At 37.4% G+C, this 25,758-nt stretch overlaps 2 protein-coding genes and 1 long non-coding RNA gene across 7 annotated transcripts; 2 read left to right on the plus strand and 1 right to left on the minus strand.

The window, feature by feature from the left end:
* The first annotated feature begins 1,294 nt into the window (after nt 1–1,294).
* On the plus strand, nt 1,295–13,224 carry LOC119474970 (deubiquitinase DESI2). Of its 3 annotated transcripts, none has more exons than XM_037747376.1 (6): nt 1,295–1,916; nt 2,039–2,431; nt 7,393–7,465; nt 9,618–9,711; nt 9,803–9,944; nt 10,709–13,224. In XM_037747376.1, the coding sequence occupies exons 2-6, from the start codon at nt 2,393–2,395 to the stop codon at nt 10,946–10,948; spliced, it is 588 nt and encodes a 195-aa protein (XP_037603304.1). In that variant the 5' UTR covers nt 1,295–1,916; nt 2,039–2,392; the 3' UTR covers nt 10,949–13,224. The 3 variants fall into 3 exon arrangements, with proteins under 3 accessions (XP_037603304.1, XP_037603305.1, XP_037603303.1); XM_037747377.1 differs by having other exon boundaries at nt 2,152–2,431; XM_037747375.1 differs by having other exon boundaries at nt 1,295–2,431.
* Nucleotides 8,712–23,974, minus strand: LOC119474976. Its single transcript, XR_005203693.1, has 3 exons — nt 23,814–23,974; nt 17,428–17,431; nt 8,712–8,722 (listed from the first exon to the last, which is right to left on the minus strand). It is a non-coding gene; the product is annotated as an uncharacterized LOC119474976 (long non-coding RNA).
* On the plus strand, nt 14,961–23,211 carry srsf5a (serine and arginine rich splicing factor 5a). Of its 3 annotated transcripts, none has more exons than XM_037747367.1 (8): nt 14,961–15,132; nt 17,962–18,096; nt 18,188–18,258; nt 19,046–19,204; nt 19,963–20,041; nt 21,467–21,540; nt 21,621–21,725; nt 21,995–23,211. In XM_037747367.1, the coding sequence occupies exons 2-8, from the start codon at nt 17,971–17,973 to the stop codon at nt 22,305–22,307; spliced, it is 927 nt and encodes a 308-aa protein (XP_037603295.1). In that variant the 5' UTR covers nt 14,961–15,132; nt 17,962–17,970; the 3' UTR covers nt 22,308–23,211. The 3 variants fall into 3 exon arrangements, with proteins under 3 accessions (XP_037603295.1, XP_037603297.1, XP_037603296.1); XM_037747369.1 differs by having other exon boundaries at nt 19,972–20,041; XM_037747368.1 differs by having other exon boundaries at nt 14,968–15,132; nt 17,965–18,096.
* Nucleotides 23,975–25,758: the final 1,784 nt, after the last annotated feature.

Raw genomic sequence — 25,758 nt, forward strand, 5'->3', positions numbered from 1 at the left:
ACTACCACCGTGTATGGTAAAATAAATGAATATTTAGGAAAGATAAATAATGAAAATACTCAGTAACTGAGATACCAAAATCTAAATTATTTAAAATAAAAAAAAAAAATTTAAATCTACTAAAAAGTCCTAAATCAAGATTTATTGAGTCAAAAGTATAAAATACAAAGTCGAAATTGAGATTTACTGCTTAAAATTAGGAGGTATTAAATCAAAATTATGAGATATTAGTCAAGAATTTACGAGGCTAAAGTTACTATTAAGTTAAAATCTTGATTTACTACATCAACATTATGAGATAATAAGTATGTCTTCTCATAATTTTGACCATAAGTCCAAAAACTGCCTTAATACCTTATTATTGTGATTTAATACATCTCATATCTGATTTAGAACAAAGTTCATTTGACTTTTGGAGATTTGTCTGATGCTAAATCTGTAAAGTTAGTTAACGATAACATAACTAATAGATTATTTAGGAAAGATAAATAATAAAGATACTCTGTCAGTCAAAACTATGAGATACTAAGTAAAAAATGATCCGATTGCAAGTCAAAATAATTATAAAGGCTAAATTGTGAGACATTAAATTGAAATTATGAAATAACCAAAAATTATAGGTAAATTTAAATTATTTTTGGTATTATGTCAAAATATATAGTCACAAGTTGTTGAAAAGTCCTGCATCAAGATTATGAAAAATATGTTAAATTGAGATTTGGTACTTAAAATAAACACTAACACTAACACTAATTCTGTAAAGTTACCTAGTTAATAATAGCATAACACCGGATGTTGCCAGTTTACCTTCAAATTAAAAGTTGACGTGATTGCGACAAAACCTTCCTCTCTTCCTGAATACAGTAAAATATTAACATGAGCACAAATAATACTGCTTATTATTAAAATAATATAATATAATGGGGACTAACGTAAATTAATGATGGATAACTGAATGAAATTTTTTTTAAATATTTTTATAATCATATTTTTATAATTTATATTTTTAATAATTTTTTTTGTAGAGAATTTGATATCACAAAATAAACCTCAAAACCTGTCATTGCATCATATATACATTTTAACACATTTTATTAACCCATTTCAGTGTTAGTCAGTCACAAAAATTCACTTTGACAAACAAAAACAGACATTTCTTGACGCCAACGGTTATTCAAATGAAGTGAATTATCTTTTTGAATATGTGTCGTAACGGTTTTTAACGGTCGGTCTCAGTGGGCTTTAAACAGCACAGTGATGGTGATGGGCTGTGGTTGACAGAAATAGTATTAAAGTGGTTGTCTCTCTCTTTTATAACAAAGATGTTTCTCCTGTAACACCCACCAGCAGAAGCAGCTCTCTGTCTCACATCAGCCTGTTGGAGGATGTTGCCTCGGAGGCAGATATGATGTAATCTAAAGCTTCAGTCCCACCAGGAGAGAGAGAGAGAGAGAGAGAGAGAGAGAGAGAGAGAGAGAGGCAGAGAGCTGGAGAACAACCCGCATCATAACGGATGGATCTCGGCTGCTTTGAAACTCTATTTAAATCCATTTTGAAAAACCGTTGAAGAGATTAAGCGAGTTGTAACGGTTAACGGTTAACGGTTGTTGGAGTCATCATGCCGCGGAGGTTGGTCGCCACCCCACGAAGAGGATGCTGGATGCGGACCAGCAGCAGTAGGAGCAGCACCGGCCGCCGGGGATAGTGCTGCTCAACTTAACTCCCCCCTCCACCACCCCTCCACATCATCAGCTGTATTAACCACCATGGCTCCGGAGTCTTCTCCAACATCCTCCCCGTGAAAAATGAGCCTCTCTCCGGCTCCATCGTCGACATCAGTCCGCTCCAGCTGTCGCCTGCTTTTCGCCCCGTGATGGTGCTGACATGACAGGAGGGATCTTCACATTTCAACACTTGTAGGCCCCTTTATGTCCACTGGGGATCCTTTTTATCACCTCTAGCTTATCTGATATGACATTATAAGCTATTGTTGTTGCTTTTATTTCGCAAATATTATATAATTTCCCCCTTAAAACAGATATTTTGTGGAGCCAGGCCCTGTCCACTGCTGCACTGCCCTGCTGGGATCCATGCTGTCCTGACCTCTCCTCTTCGACACAGTTTCTCTGTGACTTCTTCTTGTTTGTTTAGGGACATTTTTCCTGGTTTTACTCGCTTTTACAGCCACCTCTGCAGAGCTCCATGCAGTAGTAGGAGGGGGTAAGAATGAGCAGCCTCCATCCCTCCAGCTCCAGCTCCAACTCCAGCAGACTCCTGCCAGCGGCCACAGCTGTCCACCGGCTGGCCCTGTGACTTTAGAGGGGTGTGGAGGACCATAAACAAGGTGGAGGGGTGTGGAGGGACGTCTGCCTTTCCAGCTCAGGTTTAAACCATGGCCAATGAACCTGTCATCCTTAACGTGTATGATATGGTAAGAATCCATCTCAATTACTCACTTTTTATTGTTTTGTTTCTTGGGGCTATTTGTAATCTGACACCAGCAGCAGAGTGAAAGTGAATGCACCACTAGAAATAGGCCCACTACACACCTGTTTCACAAGTGCACTTCACAGCTATTTGAATGCTGGAAATAGTCCAGTTGGACTCAAAAATGTGGCATGAAAAACAGCCTGCAGCATAACACTGTTTATATAAATCCCACAGTTGTGTATGAATCATTCTCCAATGCTGATTTTTGCTACTTTAAAAACTAAAAACTGTTAAATTTAAAGAATTTTCAATGGAGTTTGGTGAGCACAGTCACACACATCTTCAAAGATTGAAGAAAAGCCTGTGCGGTTGTGTATAGCTGGCCAGTTTATATGGCTTTATCTGGCTCACTGCAGACATACATTGTGTTATGAAGCCTAATTCAGGTTTTTCTACTAGTCATTATTTAGTAGCATCACTGTATTTGGCTTGTGTAAAAGTAAGAACTTGCAGAGAAATTTGAACATAAAAAGATGACAAATTAGATAAGAAAATTCACTTATTCCAGAGCTTGAAACAAGAGCTTCCTTCAACCCTCTGACCTCTGTCACTGTGTCTACAGCACATGCATACAAAAGCACACATGCACACTAACACGCACACACACACACACACACACCAGTAAAGGACAAGAGTCTTCATTCAGACATGTGCCCACTGCCTGGTCTCTTCAGTCTGTACTGCTGAACAGCCTTCTGTGTGAACATTATGCAACATGTTGCTGTAAATCCACAGAAATACTCCATTTACATCAAAACAGCTGTGCTATTGTGGAGTGTATATCCACATTGGTACTTAAACTACTACTACTAGCAGTTGTAAGCAGATGCACAGACGCTATAAGTGTTTATTAATGTATTTGTCAACAACTGTTCATCTATAATATATAGTTAATGAATGATATAACATAGAGGGTAATCATATTTAATGATATATGATGACACACGGCTCTACTGTGTATTATAAAACGTTTATTAAACTGTTAATACAAGTGTACAAATCACTCACATGTGGGTCCAAAACTGTTATAATATTATATAATAATATAATAATAAATGTGTGCAAAACCCACAAAGACATGGTGAGCTTCAGGGTTCATTCTTGACCTTGAAAACTGTAGAGCTGCAACAATTAATCGATTTGTTGTCAACTATTAAATTAACTATTTTGATAATGTATTAATCAGTTTGAGTCATTTTTCAAGAAAAAAAAAGTCTAAATTCTCTGATTCCAGCTTCTTAAATGTGAATATTTTCCTGTTTCTTTACTCCCCTATGACAGTAAAATGAATATCTTTGAGTTGTGGACAAAACAAGACATTTGAGGACGTCATCTTGGGCTTTAGGAAACACTGATTGACATTTTTCACCATTTTCTGACATTTGATAGGCCAAACAACTAATCGATTAATTGAGAAAATAATCAACAGATTAATCGACAATGAAAATAATCGTTAGTTACAGCACTAACTTCATGTACAAGTGTAGAAGTACTTTGTTTGCACGTAAACCAAGTGAAACCGGAACTTCTTTGCTTTGTTCCAGATGTAACAAAACCTCATTCAAAACCCCATTGACATTTGTAATAATTATAAATCCAGCCTTGGAACAGAGCCTTTCTCAACTGTATGTGGTGTGGCTTGTTTAATCAATATTTATGCCTTTTACAAACACAATCTCCCCCAGTTTATATGATTCCAACTGTTATATTGTTAGTCACTCATTATCTGTTTACACAACAGCTACAGATGATTTATGAGAGGAGTTACAGCTGTTGACAAATACATGAATAAACACTGAACAGTAGGGCTGTAACTAACGATTATTTTCATTCTCAAGTAATCTGTTGATTATTTTCTCGAGTAATCGATTGTTTTTTTGGTCTATAAAATGTCAGAAAATGGTGAAAAATGTCGATCAGTGTTTCATAAAGCCCAAGATGACAAATGTCTTGTTTTGTCCACAGCTCAAAGGTATTCAGTTTACTGTCACAGAGGATTAAAGAAACCAGAAAATATTCACATTTAAGAAGCTGGAATCAGAGAATTTTGACTTTCTTTTAAATAAAAATAATACTCAAACTGTTTAATCGATTATCAATATAGTTGGTGATTAATTTAATAGTTGACAACTAATCGATTAATGGTTGCAGCTCAACTTAAAATGTCCTCATATGTGCTTAAAAATTACACTGATGAGTGTTAGAAATCATGTATTAATTATATGTATACTGATTATAAATGCTAAGTGTATGGGGTTAAGATAAGTGTTAAATAAATAATGAATATAATGATAGAAAGTCTGCAGTTGACAATCTAATGAAGATGATCAGCTTAACGCAAATATTTTTATTCACCAAAGTGTTATGAAGCTTTTTTTTTTGCTCACTTGAAGTCAAGTTTTTCAACAAGTGCCGTCATCTGTTATCTTCCCCAGACGTGAGTCAGCTTGCTCCATATTTTGAGAAATTGTACAAATGTAAAACGACGGCACGATATTATGTGCATATACAGCCAAAAATGAGACTACCCACACACTTAAATGTATAATCATACACTCAGACACAGAGCCAGGTGCAGTGTTTTTGGTATCTTGAAGTCGTCTCACAGATGGGGACCTCGGTGGGTCCATGAGTGACAGCTGCTCAAACAGATGATTTAATTCCGGCGGGGCTCTGATGTGCCAGGACTTAGCAGGTCATGCAGGGTCTGTTGAAGAGGGAGAAAGTGATCATGGCAGTCAGAGTCAGCCTTAAATACTTTTGCAGAGAATTAAACACGAAGAAGGCGGCAAGATCCGCCCGAGAGTGAATCATGCGGGGAGGGAGGATGATGAATCGATTGTTTTCAATGTGAAGTCAATGTGACTGATGGATTTGTGTAGTGTGTAGATGCTGCATCTGCATAGGGAGGGTGTTGTAGAGGAGACTGTATGGATTTGTTGGCATGCAACAAAAGAGTTGAGGCACATCATCAGAGAAGTGTGATTTATATCAGCAAAATAGTGACTGGAAAAACAGACTGTTGTCAGGCTATAAAATAGGCGTTATCAGTCAATAGGGGCCTACTACACCCACTAGTAGGTTTTATAATCTATTCACATTGTAGATCCCTGAAAGAAGGTGCAAAAGAAGACGACAATGACCTCTAACGACCGTAGTATTTATGACAGGAGCAGAAGTGGAAGTCAGGTTGTAGTATAGACAGTGTGAAACTCCAACACAGGTTTTTCACCCAGGAGAACGGAGTTTCCATCCCATTAGAACCAACAACGTGTAGTTGCCTTTAAGTTTGCAGTTATTTTAAATCAAAACACAATTTCTTTCCCTAAACTTGACTGTTTTTTTGCTTAAACCTAAATAAGTTGTAGTTTTGTTGCCTAAACCTAAAAAAGTTATAGTTTTGTTGCCAAAACCTAAAGAAGTTGTAGTTTTGTTGCCTAAACCTAAAAAAGTTATAGTTTTGTTGCCTAAACCTAAAGAAGTTGTAGTTTTATTGCCTAAACCTTGATAAGTTGTAGGTTTTTATTACCTAAACCTAAAGAAGTTGTATTTTTTATTTCCTAATTCAAAAGGTGTAGTTTTTGTTGCATAAACCTAAATAAGTGGTGGTTTTATTGCCTAAACCTAAAAAAGTTGTAGTTTTTATTGCCTAAACCTAAAGAAGTTGTAATTTTTGTTGCATAAACCTAAATAAGTTGTAGTTGTGTTGCCTAAACCTAAAGAAGCGTAACATTTCATTAGGTTTTACAACATGTTAGAAAGTTTCACTTTAACAACCTAGTAGGTGTAGTAGGCCTCCTATTAGCGACTGATGACGCCTATTTAATGGCTTGATAACAGTCGGACTCTTTTGTTTATGTACTGAGCAGGACAAAGTCATATCATTTGATAGTCAGCTTGTCACAATCTCATTTCACACTCTCTGGAAGAATTTGTCCTTGTGGATTGTTCCCTTTGAGGAAGCTGAGACAAATATTTCCTGCAGTGTTCCTGGTGTGAAAAAGGCAAAAGCCAGAGAGCTAAAAAGGGGCAGAAGTCACGGCAGAAACATGAGAAGACTCTGTTGACACAAAGTAAAGAGGTGGATATGCTTTTATTGTATCACTCTGAGCCCGGAAATGTATTCTATTATTAATAGAGGACAGCCGGGGCAGTGTGGATAGCTCTTAGCGTGTTTCCTCAGGGGTGTCTAAGGGTGCGGGAGTGTCGGTGGGCGTAGGGGGGAGAAGAGTGGTGGTCCTGCCATAAATTATCTCCTGATTGTTCTGCAGTGAAGGGCGGCATGGTGGCTCATACATCAACAGGATCCGTTCTTATGTGTTAATTTTCCTCCAGCAAGCTGAAGACCTGCAGGTCGAACATACAGAGACTCGTTGTGTGATTGATTGTTTGTCTGCCCTTGTGATGGATCAGTCCTGGGTGTTTCCGTTGTTTACTAGCCAAGTGCATGCTGGGATGCCACCGCTGTTATGATCCCTGTAATGGAATAAGTCGATAAAGGCAATTAATTGATATTTGCTATTTACTTAATGTTTATTTGACCAGGAAAGCCTAGGTGTTCTGGTAAATACAGACAGGAATAACAGTGAGTTATAAACAGCACAAAGTATTGATACATTACATTTCTTTGGCAGACATCTTTGTTTTACATTTGCACAAACATTGGTAGTGATTGAGGCTCAGTGTCTTGCTAAAGGACTTTTCATCATGTGACAGGAGTAGAAGTAGAATTTATTTAGCAATCAAGAGACTGAATATACTGATGTGGTATTTAAAACTACAGTATCGTAGTGTTTTCTGTAGAGCTGCTGCATTGTCTCTTTCCTGATACAACACAAATTAACTCTTGATATTGATCCTAAATGAAGTCCTCTCCTTAACTCTTCTTCTCTTTCTCTGCAGTACTGGATAAACGAATACACATCCAATCTGGGCATTGGAGTCTTCCACTCAGGCATCGAGATTTATGGCAGAGGTGAGGTACCTTTTTCCTTCCTTTCCTTTATGTCTGTGAAATCCCATTACAGCTTGTCAGAGCAGAATCACAGCAGGCCCAACTCGGACCTGTACGTCACCGTCTGATCGGGAGGTTTGTACGAGGCTGCTCTCACATGAAGTCTGTTTTTTTCAAAATGAAATATGGAATTGTGTTCCTAATAACATGACCCCATTTCTCTGGGTTGAGTCACCACTGACTCACTCTGTATTGTGTGTGTGTTTGGTTTGAAAAAAGAGAGAGAGGCAGAAACCAGCGTAAAATCACTGGGAATGCCATTACGCCCTTGCAACCAGAAATATTGTCTCTATGCACTGTGAAATGTGATGATAGTAAAAATACGGGCCTTACTAGGGCAGGAAATCACTTCTCTTTGTGGGATTTCAGCATATGATTTTGTGCCCGCTGCATATTTTTGCATTATGACGGCATGAATTTAATAATCAATCACTGTCAAGTAAAAAACCTCCAACTCCAAAAGTTTTTGAGCGCTAAAATCACAGAATAGACAAGTTTTTAGAAAGAGTTTTATTTTAAATGTTGATTTTTACAAAAGACTTAAGTACCAAGCATCTATGAGTTTATCCAGAGGAGATTTAAAATTATTAATTTATTTATTTTATTTTATTGTTTTTTTTATTTTATTTTATTTTTTATTTAATTTTAGTTATTTGTTCATAACTCAAAGACAGTGATGGAAAGTAACTGACTACATTTATTCAAGTACTGTATTTAATAAAAATGTCAAGGTACTTGTCCTTTAATTACTCCAGTTTGTGCCATTTTATACTTTTACTCCACTACATCCCAGTGGCAAATATTGTACTTTTTCACCCCACAACATGTATATGTTAGCAATAGGTACTAATTAGCTTGCAAATTAAGTTTTTACATACAAACATGTATGATTATTTTAGAAAATATGATGCATTATTTTAGATTAAACAACCCAACCGTATATAAAGTAGTTAAATTAGCTCCACATGACCAGCTGCAACATAAAAATGCTGCTTAAATGTTTATGCATCAGTAATCATTATAATCCAATAGTATAATTCATGATAATATAACTATGACATTTCTATTACATAAAGAGTACTTTTATTGATACTTTTAAGTAAATTCTTCTGATAATACTTCTGTATTTTAAGTAATATTTTGAATTCAGGTCATTTAGCGTGTGACAAAGTATTTTTACATTGTAGTTTTGCCCCTTACAAGTAAAGGATCTGAATACTTCTACCACTGCCCACATGGGCCTGTTTAATCCTTCAACTGGCATTAAAACATAATATCAACAACAGTATAACTACAATTTACTACCAAATCCCTGGTAGACAGAGTATTCAGATCCTTTACTTAAGTAACAATAGCAATACTGCAATATAAAATGTGTCCTATACTGTAAGTAAAAGTGTTATTAGAAAATTGTACATAAAGTATCAAAAGTAAAAGTACACATAATGAAGAAAAATGCCCCCTGTGAGTGTTATACTATTATATATTATATTATGGATTATCATTTCTGATAAATTAAAGTACAGCAGCATTTAGAGCGTCATGGTGGAGCTCTTTTTTAAATTTGTATATACTGTTGTGTAGTTTAATCTGTAACAGTGCTTCACATATGTTTTGTATGTCAAGTGTTCACTTGTAAAGTAACTAAAGCTATCAGATAAATGTTGTGGAGTAAAAAGTACATTATTTCCCTCTGAGATGTGGTTGAAAAGAAGTATAAAGTTGTATAAAATGGAGATACTCAAGTACAGTACAGTGACATCTTAATACATTTAAGTAGAAGGCAAAAATAACTGCTTTAACATATTATTCACAACAGTATGCATGTTGCGTTCCCATATGGCTGAAACAGCACAGAGTGTTTGTTGTTAAAATGTATAAATTTAAATTAAATTCATAGCTAACAATGTCAGGCACTCTATTCAGTATGCTGTGTTCATCACTGTTTTCCATTATGCTGCTGTAAAGACAGAGCAGAGAGGTCTGTAATTAGCCCGGCCTAATGATTTAAACACACTGTGTCAGTGATTAATCGCTCGCTTCTGTGTAATTACAGCTGTTTGGCGTTTCCATTTGAGTAATTAACGTGTGCTTTGCGTCTTTGTCCACTCAGAATTTGCATACGGGGGTCATCCGTACCCTTTCAGTGGCATCTTTGAGATCACTCCCGGGAACGCCACCGAACTGGGAGAGACATTCAAATTCAAGTGAGGGTGCTTCATTTTAGCATACAGTACTCTGAGAGGTTTGTAAATGGTAATAGGTGCTGATGATGTATCTTTTTCTGCTTTCAAACAGGGAGGCCATTGTTATGGGCACCACAGACTTCACAGAGGAGGACATAGATAAAATCATGGAGGAGCTCGGTAAAGAGTTCAAAGGCAACGCCTACCATCTAATGCACAAAAACTGCAACCACTTCTCCTCCTCACTGTCGGAGGTCAGTCTGATGCCGTTTTTGTTCCTACATATACAGAAGTGCTGAGTAACAACTATCATACATAAGACAAAAATATCCTATTACATGAAAGTTTGTCCAGAGAAATACACTTAAAGGGGCACGCCACCAATTTTATACATGAAGGTGTGAAAACATATCTGTGGCTCTGAAGCACAGACTGTATATAAAGATGGAAGACGCGTCTCCATTTCCTACCACTATGTACAAATGTGAAGCCAAAATATCCGGATACGGTGGCTGCCATCTTGATATTCTGATGTCATTTGGAGCCAGAGTCTGTGCAGTAGTGATCGGGGGGCTGGAGCGGCGTTATCGAAGTCCCACCGAAACCAATCACGAGCCGAGCTGTCGTGAGCCACCTAGCTGCTACGTTAGCACCACAGTAGCTGCTAGAAAGATACAACAACTAACCATAATATCTCTATAACTACATTTGTAATCAAACTGACACATGTTCTATTACACAGACTTGTGACGGTTATGGAAAGTTTAATTTACATCTCCTCTCTTGTACACTCGGCGGCTCACGTTACCGCAGTCTTGGAAAGGTAGGAGTCAGCGGAGGGGTACTTAGTTGGTTGCAATCTGCAACCACACCACTAGATGCCGCTAAATCATACACACTGCTCCTTTAACTTGCTGTTTACTTCCAGTCAAATTCTATTTTTTTAAATATCTCGCACATTTATAGAAATAAAAGAGAGACAATATGTTTCACATCAATGTATTCCCACTTTTTTCAGTTGCTGTGTGGACGGGAAATCCCTCGCTGGGTCAACAGACTGGCGTACTTCAGCTCCTGCATCCCCTTCCTGCAGAGCTGCCTCCCCAAGGAGTGGTTAACCCCGGCCGCCCTGCAGACCCACATCAGCCTCGGCCTTCACAAAGAGGAGCATAACGAGTCGAGCGACGAGGACCCTACGTCCCCGTCCGGAGCGGCCGCTACCGGCTCCTCCCACAGCTGTCGCCACACACGGGTGTGAACTGCCCGACATACTTTGACCTTTGGTACCCCCCCTGCCACCTCTGCTAGTGGCTCAAGTGGCATTAGTAGGCTTGAACAACCAGCTGACCTCATACTGTTTGTCCTCTGAGTAAAGAGGCAGGACAAGAAGAGCTGCCGCCAGAGACTTCAGGCCTACAGAGACCCTGCCTGTCCTTCCTGCAGACGACAGGAAGACAAACTTTGACCTGAGCACTGCAGCGTGGCTCAGACTCCACAACAACCACTTGTAGATCTGAAGTTTGTAGTACATTATTATGAGTCTTTTCCATGAACTTTTAAACCTTTGTCAGCCTTGTTCCCTGCCCTGCCTTCAGAGCTGCTTTTGTAGAACAACTAGATAGACACCTGAGGCTACCAGGAAACTGCTAATCTGCTCAATTTCAACAAGTTCTCGTTCTATAACCTCTATGTGGCCTTCAGTTGATATCGTTGACTCTGCTTTCATTGTGTGAAACTTAAGTAGTTAACTTTGGCCATTGTAGAGGGTTTAAAGAGGATTTGATTGTTCCTCGAGTTCAGTCTGAACTCGTAAAAAATGTTGCATGTTGAAAGAATTTGACAAAACGTCCAACTAATCTGAGACGCCACATTTCTGATCATATCATCAAGTATTTCTTCTCCCTTTTTCTTTTGTAAAACAAATGATCCAACCTGGGACCTGTTTTCCAGTTCATAGACAGTTGTAAACAATCAAGGGCAAATACTGTTCAGTTTAAATAGCTGTTCATACAGCCTCACTCGGGCAGCCCGGTCACTGTCTGTTAACATCTCAGAGACACAAACACAAAGAAAGTCAAGCTGCTACACTGACAATTATTGACTTTGTGACCCAGTACAACTTTTGTCTACGCTTTTATATCCAAATGGTCTTTATATTATAATGGTGCGATAACCTCAAGGCTTAGAAATGTACATTTATGCCCAGAGAATGTTCCTCTGTGATACTGGTCCTATCACCTTTTTCACCATTAAAACCAGTAAAGACTGAGCAGCCATGAGAAAGAAAAGCAGAAAAGCAGTATTCTCCTTTCAATTACAGTTATACATTTTTGGGAAATATACTTATTCGCTTTCTTGCCAAGAGTTAGAGGAGAAACACCATTTTCATGTCTGTGTGGTAAATATATTAAGATGCAGCCTGCAGCTGGTTAGCTTAGCTTAGCATAAACACTGGACGTAGGTGGAAACAGCTAGCCTGGCTCTATCCAAAGCTAGCAAAATACCTACCAGCACTCTTAAAGCTCACCGTTTAACACATTATATCTTGTGTGTTTAATCCGAACAAAAAACCAAAGCGTAAAAACGACATGTTTTTTTGCAAGGCTAGCTGTTTCCAGTCTTTATGCTAAGCTAAGCTAATCTAACCGACTGCTATCTGAAACTTCATATTTCTCCCATAGGCATGAATGGTATCAAACATCTCATCTAACTCTCCGCAAGAAAGTACGAATATTTCCCCAAAAATATCAAACTAACACCATATTTTTATGTTTTATTTATTTCAACTGTGAACTGAACTGTGACATGTTTACAGATACAGAGCATTTTAATCAAAGTAAATAAACCTTTTTAAGAAGTTTACTTCTGAGGTTTGTTGCGGTGAGAAGATCACATACTCATAAAGGGAAAATATGATGTCATAAAGTTATTTGTAATTAGCATACATGCAGGTAAACAACCCCATTAATGACTATTGATGATGGTGGTGATTATAATGATGATAATGATGATGACAAACACCGGCTCCTGGTAGTTTTGCTCATTTTAATTCATGTTGCTTTGCTGTTTTTTTTTTCAATGCAAAAGCTCAGTGAACCAGGCCACATGTGATTTTAATCTTGTCCCATCCCTCCTGCTGTAGTGTGTTCATGGACAGCTACCCTTTCTCAGGAAGGAAATCACAGGACTCGTAATAGTGATAGTCATCTCATTCCTGCTGAACACGTTGTTAAATGGATTTGAAAGTGCAAATTTGACTTCATGTTCTTGAATAAGCTATATTCTTATTTATTTTTGATGTAGTCCTACATTTCACCGGGTGTATTGTGTTCAGATGTTTTGGTATATTTTCAGTTGACAGGAGCTGTACAGTGATCAGTAATCCATGCTCAAAAGTATTTCTACAGAGCAGACCAGACAGGTATTTTTTTCTATCGTTCTGTATCAACCATAACCATGTTTTTCCCTTTTCCTAACCCAAGACAACTTCATGAATGATGATATAGTACTAGAATAAAGAGACAGAATAACAAATACATGTTTTGCCTCTTCTGTTGTAGCTTAGAATATGGGTAGGGTGGGCAATTTGAGGATATATACTGTGAGATGACATAAATTGTGGACCATCAGAGATTTTGCCATGGTTTTAATACCATGATTAACATCTCTGGGTGTATTAGGCCGTGAGCAGGACTTTATAATGGCAATTTTTATATGATTTCTCTTAAGTTCTTTGATTTGTCAGGTATTTAACTTGACTTTCACTTGATTAATTTCTAGATAAATAGAACTAGACAGATATATCAACTAGGCCAATATATCGGCCAATATCAGCTAAACACAGATGTATCATGTCAATGTATTTGATGGCCAATAATTAACAATAAATTGCAGTAGAGAAATGTTAAAGATAGGTTTAAAGTAGTTTTGTCCTCCATCAAGTTTATTTTTCAGCTGTAAAATGTCTCACTTGGTACATATCTTAGTCTTTAAAAATCGAATGTATTGGAGTCTTATCAAAGATGTTAATGTTATGTATTTATGCATCATTATCTGATTTTTGAAAACTCAAATATCAATATTGGTGTCTACGTCAAAAATCCAGTTTCAGTCAGGCTATATGCCTAAATATACAATAGGTGATGACAAGGGTGATTTAGTAAATGTAAAAAAACAGTAATTTTTTTTTGAATAAAAAGAGAAATGTAGAAAATTATATCAAAATATTGAATATTAAATAAATTAAATTAAATTAAAAAATTGTGTTGACACAGCATCACTATGCCTACATATTAGCATAACAACAACATGTATTTATTAAGATGAATATTAAATATATCATACAATAAAAAACAAGTAATTATATGAAAATGTGAGCAGTAATTAAGTAATTAAGAAATATTAAAAACACCACTAGATTTCTAGTTTCTCTCCAGCCTGCTGGCTCTCAATGGAAACTGTGAAGTAGGTTGCCAAATCCGTATTTAATCCCCCTTTAAGGATTCCCCCAAAACACCACATATTTTTTTCATAATTAAAAACATTCTAGTGTATTTAAACTGCATAAGGTGCTGTTTATTTCATCATGATAAGTTAACACAATCGGTGCAATACTTATTTGAACGACAAAAAGGTTACAAAGTCTTCAATTTCAACGAAGTTAAGGATTAACCGCTGCAGTAAGAGACCAACACCCAAACTGGCAACGTGAAAGCAGCAGCATTTCCTGTTCCATGCCAAGGCCTATGGAAGGAGGCTGGGTCACTGGTCTTGGGATGTGTGGTAAAACGCAGGCGCAGTGTTTTTTATTTATTTATTTTTTATTTCAAAATTACAGTATACATGGTAACAGCAGAAAACATTAAAAACATTTACATACAAAAGAAGCATAACGGAAACATAATCAAAGAGCTGTGCCAAACATAAAAGGACAACAGAAATGAAACAAAACAAACATAAAATAAAATAAAAACACACAAGAAAAATAAATAAATAAGTAGATACTAATAAAAAAAAAGATCACGCGAGAGTATGGCAATAATTTCATAGATATTGCATACATTCATTGTTTTCATTGCTTTTTTGTTATGTGAGGAAGACATTGTTGACAGATATAATTCCATTTCTTTTATAAAAACAAAGAAATTTTTTTGGGTAAATTTACACTTGTGAATGTGAAACTTTGCGAGAATTAAAATTAAATTAATAAGAAAAAATGCATTACTGTCTTTGTCACTGATTGGCGGAGTGTAGACCAAAACGATGACGTACTGATGACGCGTGTCCGAGCCTCCTTCTTTAAGCCTTCCTCGCTGCTCTTTGGACTCATTCCGCCATTTTGTTATATAGTCGAGTAGGCTGAGACTAGACCGCTCAGTCAGAGAGGCAGCTTCACCAGCGACCAGAACAACCAAACCAGAGACGGACGAGAGAAATAAACAGGTAAGAATCTGACTGAATTGTTGTATTAATTGTATGTTATTTTAAAATAGCTAACTATGTATGTTCTGAAGAGATAATAGTGTTTTTGTAGCTAACGGTCGGTAGCTAACGCGCCGAAGCTAACGGTAGCTAACTAGCTCTAATTCAGGGGTCTCTAAGCAACCTGCAGCTCGAGCCACACGCGGCTCTGCAGCTCCTCTCCAGTGGCTCCCTATGGGGTTATAAACATGGAAATGAATAACTGTTTTTTGTTTACATTTTCATTTGTCCTTATCGTTGTTGTAGGTCTATTGTACGAAGGAGTATTAGGACCACATTGAGGAACAAAAATAAATCTGAGATTTCAAGAATAAAGTCATAATATTATGAGAAAAACAAAAAAGTCGCAATATTATAAAGTAGTAATTTTACGTGTTATTTTCTTTTTCTCTCATAATATTATGACTTTATTATATAAATCTCAGATGTTTTTTCACTCAATGTGGCCCTAATACTCCGTAGTACATTTGCACTTTAGAGAATAAAATCACAAGTTTAAGAGAAAAAAATCGTAGTATTATGAGAATAAACACATAAAATAATATATAGTAATTTTACGTATTATTTTCTTTTTTTCCTCGTAAAGTTATGACTTTATTCTCATAATATTACGACTTTTTTCACATTAAGTTATGACTTTATTCTTGTAATATTACGACTTTTTTCACATTAAGTTATGACTTTATTCTTGTAATATTACGATTTTTTCCTTATATTATTACATATTTTTTTCACATTAAGTTATGACTTTATTCTCATAATATTACGACCCTTTCGTCGTAATATTTTGACTTTATTCTGGAAATCTTAGACGTGTTTTCCCTCAATGTGGCCCTAATACTCCGTAGTACATATGCACTTTAGAGAATAAAATCACAAGTTTAAGAGAAAAAAAATCGTAGTATTATGAGAATAAACACATAAAATAATATATAGTAATTTTACGTATTATTTTCTTTTTTTCCTCGTAAAGTTATGACTTTATTCTCATAATATTACGACTTTTTTTCACATTAAGTTATGACTTTATTCTTGTAATATTACGACTTTTTTTCTAGTATTATTACATTTTTTTTCACATTAAGTTATGACTTTATTCTCATAATATTACGACCCTTTCGTCGTAATATTTTGACTTTATTCTGGAAAGATGTTTTTCCCTCAATGTGGCCCTAATACTCTGTAGTACATTGTCTCTTTGGCCCTCGTTGCTCTAGACTTATATTCTATATACTTAGACTATAAGCTGTGTTACCTTCATTACAATGATCACATGTTTTGCAGCTCCAGACAGATTGTTTTTTCTTGTTGTTTTGCCTAAAATGGCTCTTTAGATAGTAAAGGTTGCTGAGCCCTGCTCTAAGCTAACTGTAGGTGGCTAGCTCTAAGCTAACTGAAATCGACCTCGAGGCGAGCCGTTCTGCTCGCACCGAGCACGAAGCCACATTATTTTTAAGCGGGATATCGAAAAGATTGCTTTTATTTTGGGATGGTATTTGGCACACCTCTTGCATGTATTCATGAATTTAAGGTTATCACAATTAAAAACATTTAGCTAGCTAGCTAAACATTAGCTTAGCAACGTGTGTCCTCGTAGTAAAGGACTAAGGCTGAAAGTTGGGCCCATGTGATGATTTAAACCGAGATAACTATTAGTAAGGATTGTTTGGCTTACGTTAGATGTATTAAAATAGAAGCTAATGGACTACTCTAACGTTACCATGGTGTATAATGAAGTTAATTTGCATTTTTGAGGTTGTAATTTATGGTGCTGTTGAATTGTATTGTGTATACCGAGAGGTTTTTAAGGTTATCTATCCTATTTATTATCAATAATAAATCACCTAAGACAATTCACTTCAAATTACAGTAACGTTACAACCTCCAAAATGACTATATGTGTTGAAGTAATGCCTTTCTAAAGCCATCCAACATAACCCTATTATAACCTTTGTGTAGGTAGGAGTTATTGTAGGTCTTTCGTTTTATAAAATAACAAGTTGGGGGTGATACGTTTCGGTTGTTCGAGATCATTAGGGCTTTTTGAAACTGTGGGTTCGACCAGAGCTAGCTGGCTTATCACTTGTCTTCAAAGATACTCAGGTTTGCTCAGTTTCACTTGAGTAGTTTTCAGTCTAGACCTGGCTTAAGGTGACACTAACCATGAATATAAATGGTTTGAGAAACCAGAAACCAATGAATAAAGTGGTCATGAATAGATTTAGATGCAAATTTTGATTCTTCAGCTCTGAACACACATCTTGTCTGTATTTCTCATCAGTAATAGATCTGTTACTAATTAATCTTAGAACTTGTACTTTGAAATGTCTATAATTAACTTGTGGCTAAGTGAGTCAACATACTAAGCCTCAAATATTGAGCTACTGCACTTTTCCCCCTACTCTGTTTTAGGGCTGGGCAATATGGAGAAAATCAAATATCACAATATTTTTTACCAAATACCTCAATATTGATACCTCAACGATATTGTAGGGTTGACTATTGGTGCTATCACAAAATATTTACACTATGAGATTTTTGATAAATAATCAACTAAGTGGGTAAAGGCAAATAATAGAACAGCTAGAACAGTCTGGTAACTTCAGAAAATGACATCACTTGTGACTTTACTGCAATGCAGCCTTTAAAACCAGGAAAAGACAACACTTATACCATATTACAATAAGACAATATCTAGTGTCCTATCACGATATCGATATTTAATATCGATATACTGCCCATCCCTATTCTGGTTTAATGTTTACCAGGTCTTGTTTTTTCCCATCTCAGCAGATAACAATGAGTGGTTGTCGTGTCTTCATCGGCCGCTTGAGCCCACACGCCAGAGAGAGAGATGTGGAGAAGTTTTTCAAGGGGTATGGACGGATTCGTGAAATCAACTTGAAGAACGGATTTGGCTTTGTGGTGAGTGTGACTGTGCACTTTGTGTGAATTAAGAGTTCTGATCCTGTTTTTTCGTATTTAGTAAATAACCTTTTGTTTCATCTCTTCTCAGGAATTTGATGACCACAGAGATGCAGATGATGCTGTGTATGAGTTGAACGGCAAAGAATTGTGCAGTGAAAGGTAAGAATTGAATCTTGCATTATTTCCTTGTTCCGGGCCTCTTATTACTCTGGCATGTTCACACAGACTAAATGATAGCATTTGATTACAATCACTGTAATACATTTTGTTACTACCTGAACACTTATACTAGCTTTGTTGTAATTCCTTTTTTGAGGAAGCCATCTATGTCTGCAAGCCATGTCTACTCCCACCATGACTCACTTCTTCATTTTGTGAGAATGAAGTCACAATGAGTATAGACAATAAAAGTATAATGCAGTATTCTTCAAACCTTCCAGTTTGGCTGCAAGAAAGACCAAATCTGATTTTGTTTTATTTTCCAAACAAGAAGAACATAAATTAGTAATGACATCACAGTTCAGAGTTTGTCCATTGACATTGAATCAGTGACTGAATCTGTGGGTTTACTGACTATTTGTTTGAGATATCTTATCCAGACTACCCATATCACAGTAAAATAACCAGCACGCATGCTGTCGGACTCCTGGAAGTAGTTTCATTATTCACTGTCAATGCTTCAGCTCTGGTATTTGTCTCTTGATGACCTCACTACATACTTTCTGTTTCCTGTAAAGCAGGAGTCTGTTGATGCATTTAATCCTGCATTGTCCCCCTAAAAACACCAACTTCATTCAAATTAATGATTTATTTTAAGTCAGCCCACACAGAATTATTAAAAAAGACATGGCTGTATATCTACCATGGACTTTCTTCACAGACAAGTTGGAAACAATTAGTTTGTTATTCATCTGTTATCCTAAGAATTTCTCGCTCTTCTTTTCAGGGTCACTATCGAGCACGCTCGCTCCAGAAGGGGAAGAGGTGGCGGCCCTGGAGGAATGGGAGGCCGCTTCGGCGGTGGTGGAGGTGGTGGTGGTGGCGGCAGCAGTGGTGGTGGTGGCGGCGGTGGCAGCTATCGCCCATCTCGCAGCAGTGGATCCAGGTACATTTGCCTAAAAAATAACTTCTTGAAATGCTTCTACTCATGTTTTGTTTCAGTCAAAGAGTAAGAGTTTTTGTCAAATTTCCAGTATAGTAAAACCAGTGTTAAAGGGTTCTTACCCCATCGTTGTTCCCTGTTTGATAAAGAACTGTCATTTAAAAAACATTATGTTGTTGATTTATCATATCTTAGCATGGAGAGACAGCTTTCCAGCCAAATACAGTAACAGCCCTTAAGTGGCCAAATATATTTGAGTAAACAAAATTATTAAATGTCTTTTAAAAAAGCCCATCCTTTCCTGCCCACATTAAAATAACGCTGACCATTTTACCCATGTTTTGGTTTCTAATTAGTCATACATTTCACTTGACTGTAAACTGAGGTTGTTTAACTGGTTGTGACTAAGTCAAATAAAGCACGGTGAACTGTGACAGCTGTGTTTATCCAAGCGCACAACTCGTAAAAATTGAGTTTAAAAACTGAAAGGACTTCTGCTCATTCATGTGGCAGGAAACGCGTGTACAAAAAGATGTTTGACGTTAGTCTTTTGAGCAACATTAACTAAGATAAAATCAGGTGATTTTAATGTAAACCTGTTCCACCTCTCTGAATCAAGTTTTCAAATATTGACTCGGCTCTTAGAAAAAGAGTAAATACAACAGGTGAACTTGAAGAAAAACTGGTTGTGCTGTGAGAATACGTTACTCCTCTTTTCACTGGAAAATGTTGTATTAAAACCTTTTTTTTGGTTTGCGTTGACTGGACAGGTATGGCCCTCCTGTGCGGACGGACCACAGACTCATTGTGGAGAACCTCTCTTCACGAATCAGCTGGCAGGTAAGAAATGACTAAACTTTCTTATTTATCTTATAACACAAGCTTTTTAAAAAATTGTATACATCACTTTGTAACGACATGTTTTTTTAATAAAGCAGCATTCATTTGATCAGGCCGGGTCAATAGTCTCTAGTCAGATTACATTAAAAAACCCAATAGATAATCGGCCAATTACAGTAAAAAAAAAAACCCAGTGTTTTTTTTTTGTTTTTTTTACTTCCAACTACATTTTTTTTTTTTGTCAGAAAAAAGCACATTACAGCTGCTCATACACATTCTCACCAAAAACACGTAACTGTTTTTTTTTTAGCTGCTCTGATATGGTTTCCTTTTATATCAGAGGTGAATGCACACCCTCCATGGAGGTGTCACAAGTGTGTAGCGCCCTCTCCTGGTTGTTTTTCTGAATAGTGTCCATTTGGTGCCTCTCCTCACACGCAGTTGCCGCCGGTCTAAAGTCTTGGCTGGGCCCCGTAGCGGGTGAAAGTGGTCTAGCGCAGGATACGGTAGCCTTAGGAGGTCCGTAGCCACAGTCTGGAGGTTCTGTGGGCTGGCACCCCCGACTGCTGTAACCCCCCTCAAATCCATGGTCCCTACACTCTCCCGTTTGGGTCTTTTTCTGTTGCTGATGGAGCTGGGGGGGTGTTGAGTCGGGCACACACCCCTCCCCCTACTTGCTCTCTGGTGGTTCCTTACTTGTGGAGGCCGGATGCTGAGTCAAGGCCGGGGTCGTTTCTCAAGGGCTTAACACTGCATTGGTTCCCATTTGCTATTTGGACAAGTGGCTCTATGCTAATATCTTCCTGGGTATGGAGCGGTAAGTAGCATAAAACTCATGTGATTGGGTTTGTTCAGGGTCGGGTGGTAACGGGGTGTAGAGTTACAGTCTCAAATGGGAAGGAGGTAGTTTTACCATGTAAACACTTTAGGACTTTTGAGCCAAATATTTGTATAGGTCACATGAACAAAATTGTTGTCCACTTACCCAGAATACTATTGTCATCAACCACCAATAAACACACAGGTTCATCTCACATACTCAGACACCAATCCAGTATTAATTTGTATGCAATAATGCATCAAACTTAAATACATTAAAATCTTAACTGATGTGTTACCGACTCACTATGGAGCAGAATTTGTGTCTTTGCTGATGCAAATTCATGGAGCCAATTAAAACAGTTTGAGTAAAGGCAATACTTGTCCACACAAAGCATTTTCAGTGGCTCTTTTGTTTACATGCCCTCCACTGAAATGGGAGCTTATCACAGGGTGACAAAGTCAGCATTAGATAACCAAAGTTTCAGTGTGTGTGTGCTGGTTTCTTGCTGCCTGCTCATTTCTCTCCCTCCAGGTATGAAAAGGCTCTCACTGGCACCTCGTGTTTTGTTCTCGTCACTAATCCTGCATTATGCTTTGAAACAGGACCTGAAAGACCTGATGAGAAAAGCAGGTGAAGTTACCTTTGTGGACGCTCACAGGCCCAACAAAAATGAAGGGTGAGTTGCTCTTCTGTAAGTCAAATTTCTCAAATGGTCTCCAGAGTTTGGTCCTAATGAATGTTTCTGCTTTTCTACAGAGTGGTTGAGTTTGCATCCCGCAGTGACTTGAAGAATGCCATCTCCAAGCTCGATGGCTCAGAGCTGAATGGACGCAAGCTCAAGATCTTTGAGGACAGCAGAAGGTGAGCTGGTTTTTAACTATTTTTCGACTTGAAGACAAATGTTTGCAAAAAGTAAATCGTAAACTGGACGATGACTCCACAAGTAAACTTCTTGGAGGGCTGGTACAGAAATAGTTCAGACATTTTGATATCTTTTTGTAGCTTTGCCACGTCTAAAACGCGTGGAAAATGCCAGCCGTGCCGCTTTTATCCTTTTGTCCAAGGTGCTTGGGATGTTGCACTATTGTCACTGGATGAATCTTTAAATTGACTTTCTCTCTTCTCAACAGTCACAGCAAGAGCCGTTCCCGCTCCCGCAGCTACTCCCGCTCAAAGAGCCGCTCCAGGAGCCGCAACCGTTCCAGGAGCCGCTCCAGGTCCATGAGCCGCACCCCGGAGAAGAAGACGTCAGGAGGGGGCAGGGCCTCGGGCAGATCCCCCTCCAGGTCCAAGTCTCGCTCCAAGTCCCGCTCCAGGTCCCGCTCCAGGTCTCGCTCCCGTTCACCGGCTCCCGCTCAGAACAAACAGTCCCGCTCCCGATCCCGCTCTCGTTCTCGCTCCCGTTCACGTTCCCGCTCCGCCTCTGCAGACAGCAAGCACTAAGATCAGTGCACCTGTCGGCCGTAATAATAGACTGATAGTGGCTCACCACAGGCCTGTATGGTGATGTGATTTATTTTTTCTTTTTAATGAAGGGGAGGAAGTCGCCGGCTTCTTTTGAAATAAGATCGTTAATGTGTCCACATTGGCTTTGATTTCTCTGTTTTGTTTTTTAGTTTGGATGTGCTTCCACAGGAAAAAAATATTTTTTTGTGTTCCTATTACTTTGTTTTCCCATCATAAAATGCCCTTTTTTATTTTGATGAAATATCGAGTGACAAAACATTTTGATCAGCAATGCTACTCGTCACAGTCCTGCAGCCTGTCCTGTCTGCCATGTTATGATTCCATCCACTCCCCTGTGCTCTCCGAGTGTTCACAGCAGTTCAAGGTTAGGTAGGAAAATGTTGATAAGTATGTTTTTGTTAGCGAGCTCCTGGCATTGCCGTGAAACTGTGATTCTGCTTCTGATAGTCTACATGTGTTGCATTCACTGCCCTGATATGTGAACATAAAAATGCATCTCAGTTGGTGGTTTATTTCAGCTTTCTTGTGTAATGATGTTGGAATCTGGCATTAATTTCGTGCTGTTCAGGACTTCTCGTCTCGTGTTGGTGATTCATCTTCTTTGCTTTTTATTTACTTCATCTCCAGCGTCGGCCTGTGGGGTGTCGTGGGTCTGAACACAAGTGTCTGTTTCAGCAAGAAGAAATGTCTCTAAATAAGTTTATTAATTTGATACTAATAATACACTCACTGCATATTGTCAATTAATTTTTTAGTAATGTCCAGAAAGAAGTGACTTGTTTTTTTTTTTTTAATATTTTGTGAATATGGGTCGAGAGACTCTCGTACGTTATAAAGTCTCTGCAGTTCAACCGAATAAAGCTTTCACAAACTGTTAAAATCTGTCAGCTAATGTTGATTATTACTGCACAATCAAAATACAGACACATAAAACTGCTTCAATAATGCAAATAAGTCAGTGTGAAAAATGTTAGATATCATGTAACGAGTGCATTTTATTTTAAAGATATGTCAGACTATTTTAGTTATTTCAATTTTATAAGAAAAAAGTATTGTATATTAAAGTGACAAGATTTCAGTCCAGGTTGATTTAGGATTTCTATTTGAGGGAAATATGAAGTTATGCTTAGAGTTTAGGAGTCTAGCCAAAGATTATAGAAGCAAAGAGAAGAAACTTGTGTTTTTTTGACAATGGCCGCTGCTGCCATTTTGGACTGAAAATGCTTATATTTATAATATTCTGTTCAACCCTGGCCATTTCTGTAGAATATGACGATGGAATAGAAATAGTTTTGTTTTACTTTATGGCACTATTTACCGGTGTTCGGTAATCGCTTTCAGTCCAAGATGGCGGACGTGTAACTTCGCGGCTGAGTGCTTATGTTGCAATGGAACGAACAATTGACTTTCACTTCTTGGCAATTTATGTTCCTTGCTATTGTTTCAGGTTTTCAGAATTGTGAGCATAGTTGCATTCTACACCAGCTGACAGGAAGTAAACATGGACCCTAGGTGTTGCTTAGCAACGTAATTCTTTTGAAATGTGCTAAAAACGGAGCGTTTCAGACAGAGGGTAAATTCAGGTATATTCAGGCACAGTATGAGGAAAATACTTTTTTTTTTTTACATAACAGCATGTAAACATGTTCATAATATGAGAATAATGAGCATAATATGGAACCTTTAATTAACATTTTCAATGCAGGACTTCTACTTGAGAATACTTCCTCCACCTGGAAATAAATATAATAATAATTCTCTTTATTAATGTATTTAGACTGTAAAGTGAACATGAATTAATCCAAGGGTATTTTATTTTTGTAAGAGACTTTAATAAACACGTGTGTTACCAAGGAGATTACCTCAAATAGTATAAGAGAGGAGTTATTAACTACTTATGGGCGGTCTATCCATGGATTAATATGTTACAGCTTATCCAGCAGCTCATATTAATCCTTAAAGTGACCGAGTCCATGTCATACAGTCCCTGAACACCTTAATAGCGAACGTTTCCTCCTCCCTAAAACAAAACACAAAAGATTTAATTATATAAAATGATGTACTTGAGAACAAAAGGTCATTCAGTTCTTCAATTTCAACCACACCCATCACCACATGGTGGCAGTACCTGCTTATAGTAAGATGTCATCAAACTAGAGAATGCATGGCTCTGTGTTCACAATTAATATTTAATATTCATTATTATAATAAATATTATTAATAACAACCTTTATTGATATAGCACTTTTCGAAAACAAGTTTACAAAGTGCTGCACAGACATTAAAACAGAAAAATAGAAATTATTAGATAAAAGACAATGAATAAAAGCATTAAACAAAAAGATAAACTCTAATTAAAAGACATTTAAATATACATTTTACTCATTCACAATTAGAAAATTGTTGTTTGGTGGGAGAGCAGGTATAGTTTGTAAAAGTGGGTTATTAAAAATGTACACCAAATTGCACAATAAAGGGAGAAAATGAAACACTTTGCAGCAGTGCACCTGTGTGTCTGATTACTGAGCAGTGACAATTTGGGAAATCAATGTGGTTTGTGACAACGGAACCGCCCAGACCTGCACCGGCTGCACCTGCCAAACAAGTGGGCAAAATGCAGCTTGGAGAGACCTTCAATGACGTCTTTACTTTGGGGGAAAACTGTATGAGAGGTGGTTAATGCCCGAGACGAGCCAGCTGAAGAAGACTGAGAGCAGTGACACTGAAATGAAGCTGCAAGAAAATTAGTGCCACCATCAGAAATAAATCTGCTGTTTCTTATTATAATGAGAACATCTCGTTATCAGGATGATGTGTAACAGGATGTTTCTCTGACACATTACCACCAGTGTTACCTGTTTATTCTACCCTGTTGAATATTTCCATTTTATGCTACTTTATACTTCTACTCCAATACATTTTGGAGCCCAATATTGTAGTTTTTACTGCACTACATTTATTTTAACAGCTTTAGTCACTTTGCAGAGTCAGGTTATAAATACAAAAAACGATCAACTAATTATTAATCCACCTGATAGTACATAAAGTAGTTAGTAGTGCTTACACATTAATGCATCAATGATTGTAGTCCAATAAGATACGATAAGATAAGATATTCCTTTATTAGTCCCGCAGTGGGGAAATTTGCAGTGTACAGCAGCAAAGAGGATAGTGCAAAAACAAGAAGCATCAGCTAACACAGTAAAAAAGAGCTAAACAAAGTCTAACAAAATATGAACCATTTAAATAGAAGGAAGTATAAAAATAGGAGCAGTATATACAGTATTGACAACAAGCTGTTAGAATTTCTGTCCATTTGTGATGTCACAAATAGACAATATTTAGACCATTTCACAGTTTTAAACGTAAACATACTAAATGTGTCCCAGTTTATTTCCTGTTGCAGTGTATGTGAATGACATCAGCT

Source organism: Sebastes umbrosus, chromosome 16, assembly GCF_015220745.1.
Source record: "Sebastes umbrosus isolate fSebUmb1 chromosome 16, fSebUmb1.pri, whole genome shotgun sequence".
NCBI lineage: Eukaryota > Metazoa > Chordata > Actinopteri > Perciformes > Sebastidae > Sebastes > Sebastes umbrosus.

What these genes read in the sequence shown, in the direction of transcription:
- LOC119474970 (XM_037747375.1), top strand. Translation starts at nt 2,393, where the DNA reads ATGGCCAATGAACCTGTCATCCTTAACGTGTATGATATG. An exon ending in CATCGAGATTTATGGCAGAG is followed by an intron (nt 7,466 to 9,617) that starts GTGAGGTACCTT and finishes TTGTCCACTCAG; the next exon opens with AATTTGCATACGGGGGTCAT. An exon ending in GGAGAGACATTCAAATTCAA is followed by an intron (nt 9,712 to 9,802) that starts GTGAGGGTGCTT and finishes GCTTTCAAACAG; the next exon opens with GGAGGCCATTGTTATGGGCA.
- srsf5a (XM_037747367.1), top strand. Translation starts at nt 17,971, where the DNA reads ATGAGTGGTTGTCGTGTCTTCATCGGCCGCTTGAGCCCACACGCCAGA. An exon ending in CTTCACGAATCAGCTGGCAG is followed by an intron (nt 20,042 to 21,466) that starts GTAAGAAATGAC and finishes GCTTTGAAACAG; the next exon opens with GACCTGAAAGACCTGATGAG. An exon ending in AGGCCCAACAAAAATGAAGG is followed by an intron (nt 21,541 to 21,620) that starts GTGAGTTGCTCT and finishes GCTTTTCTACAG; the next exon opens with AGTGGTTGAGTTTGCATCCC.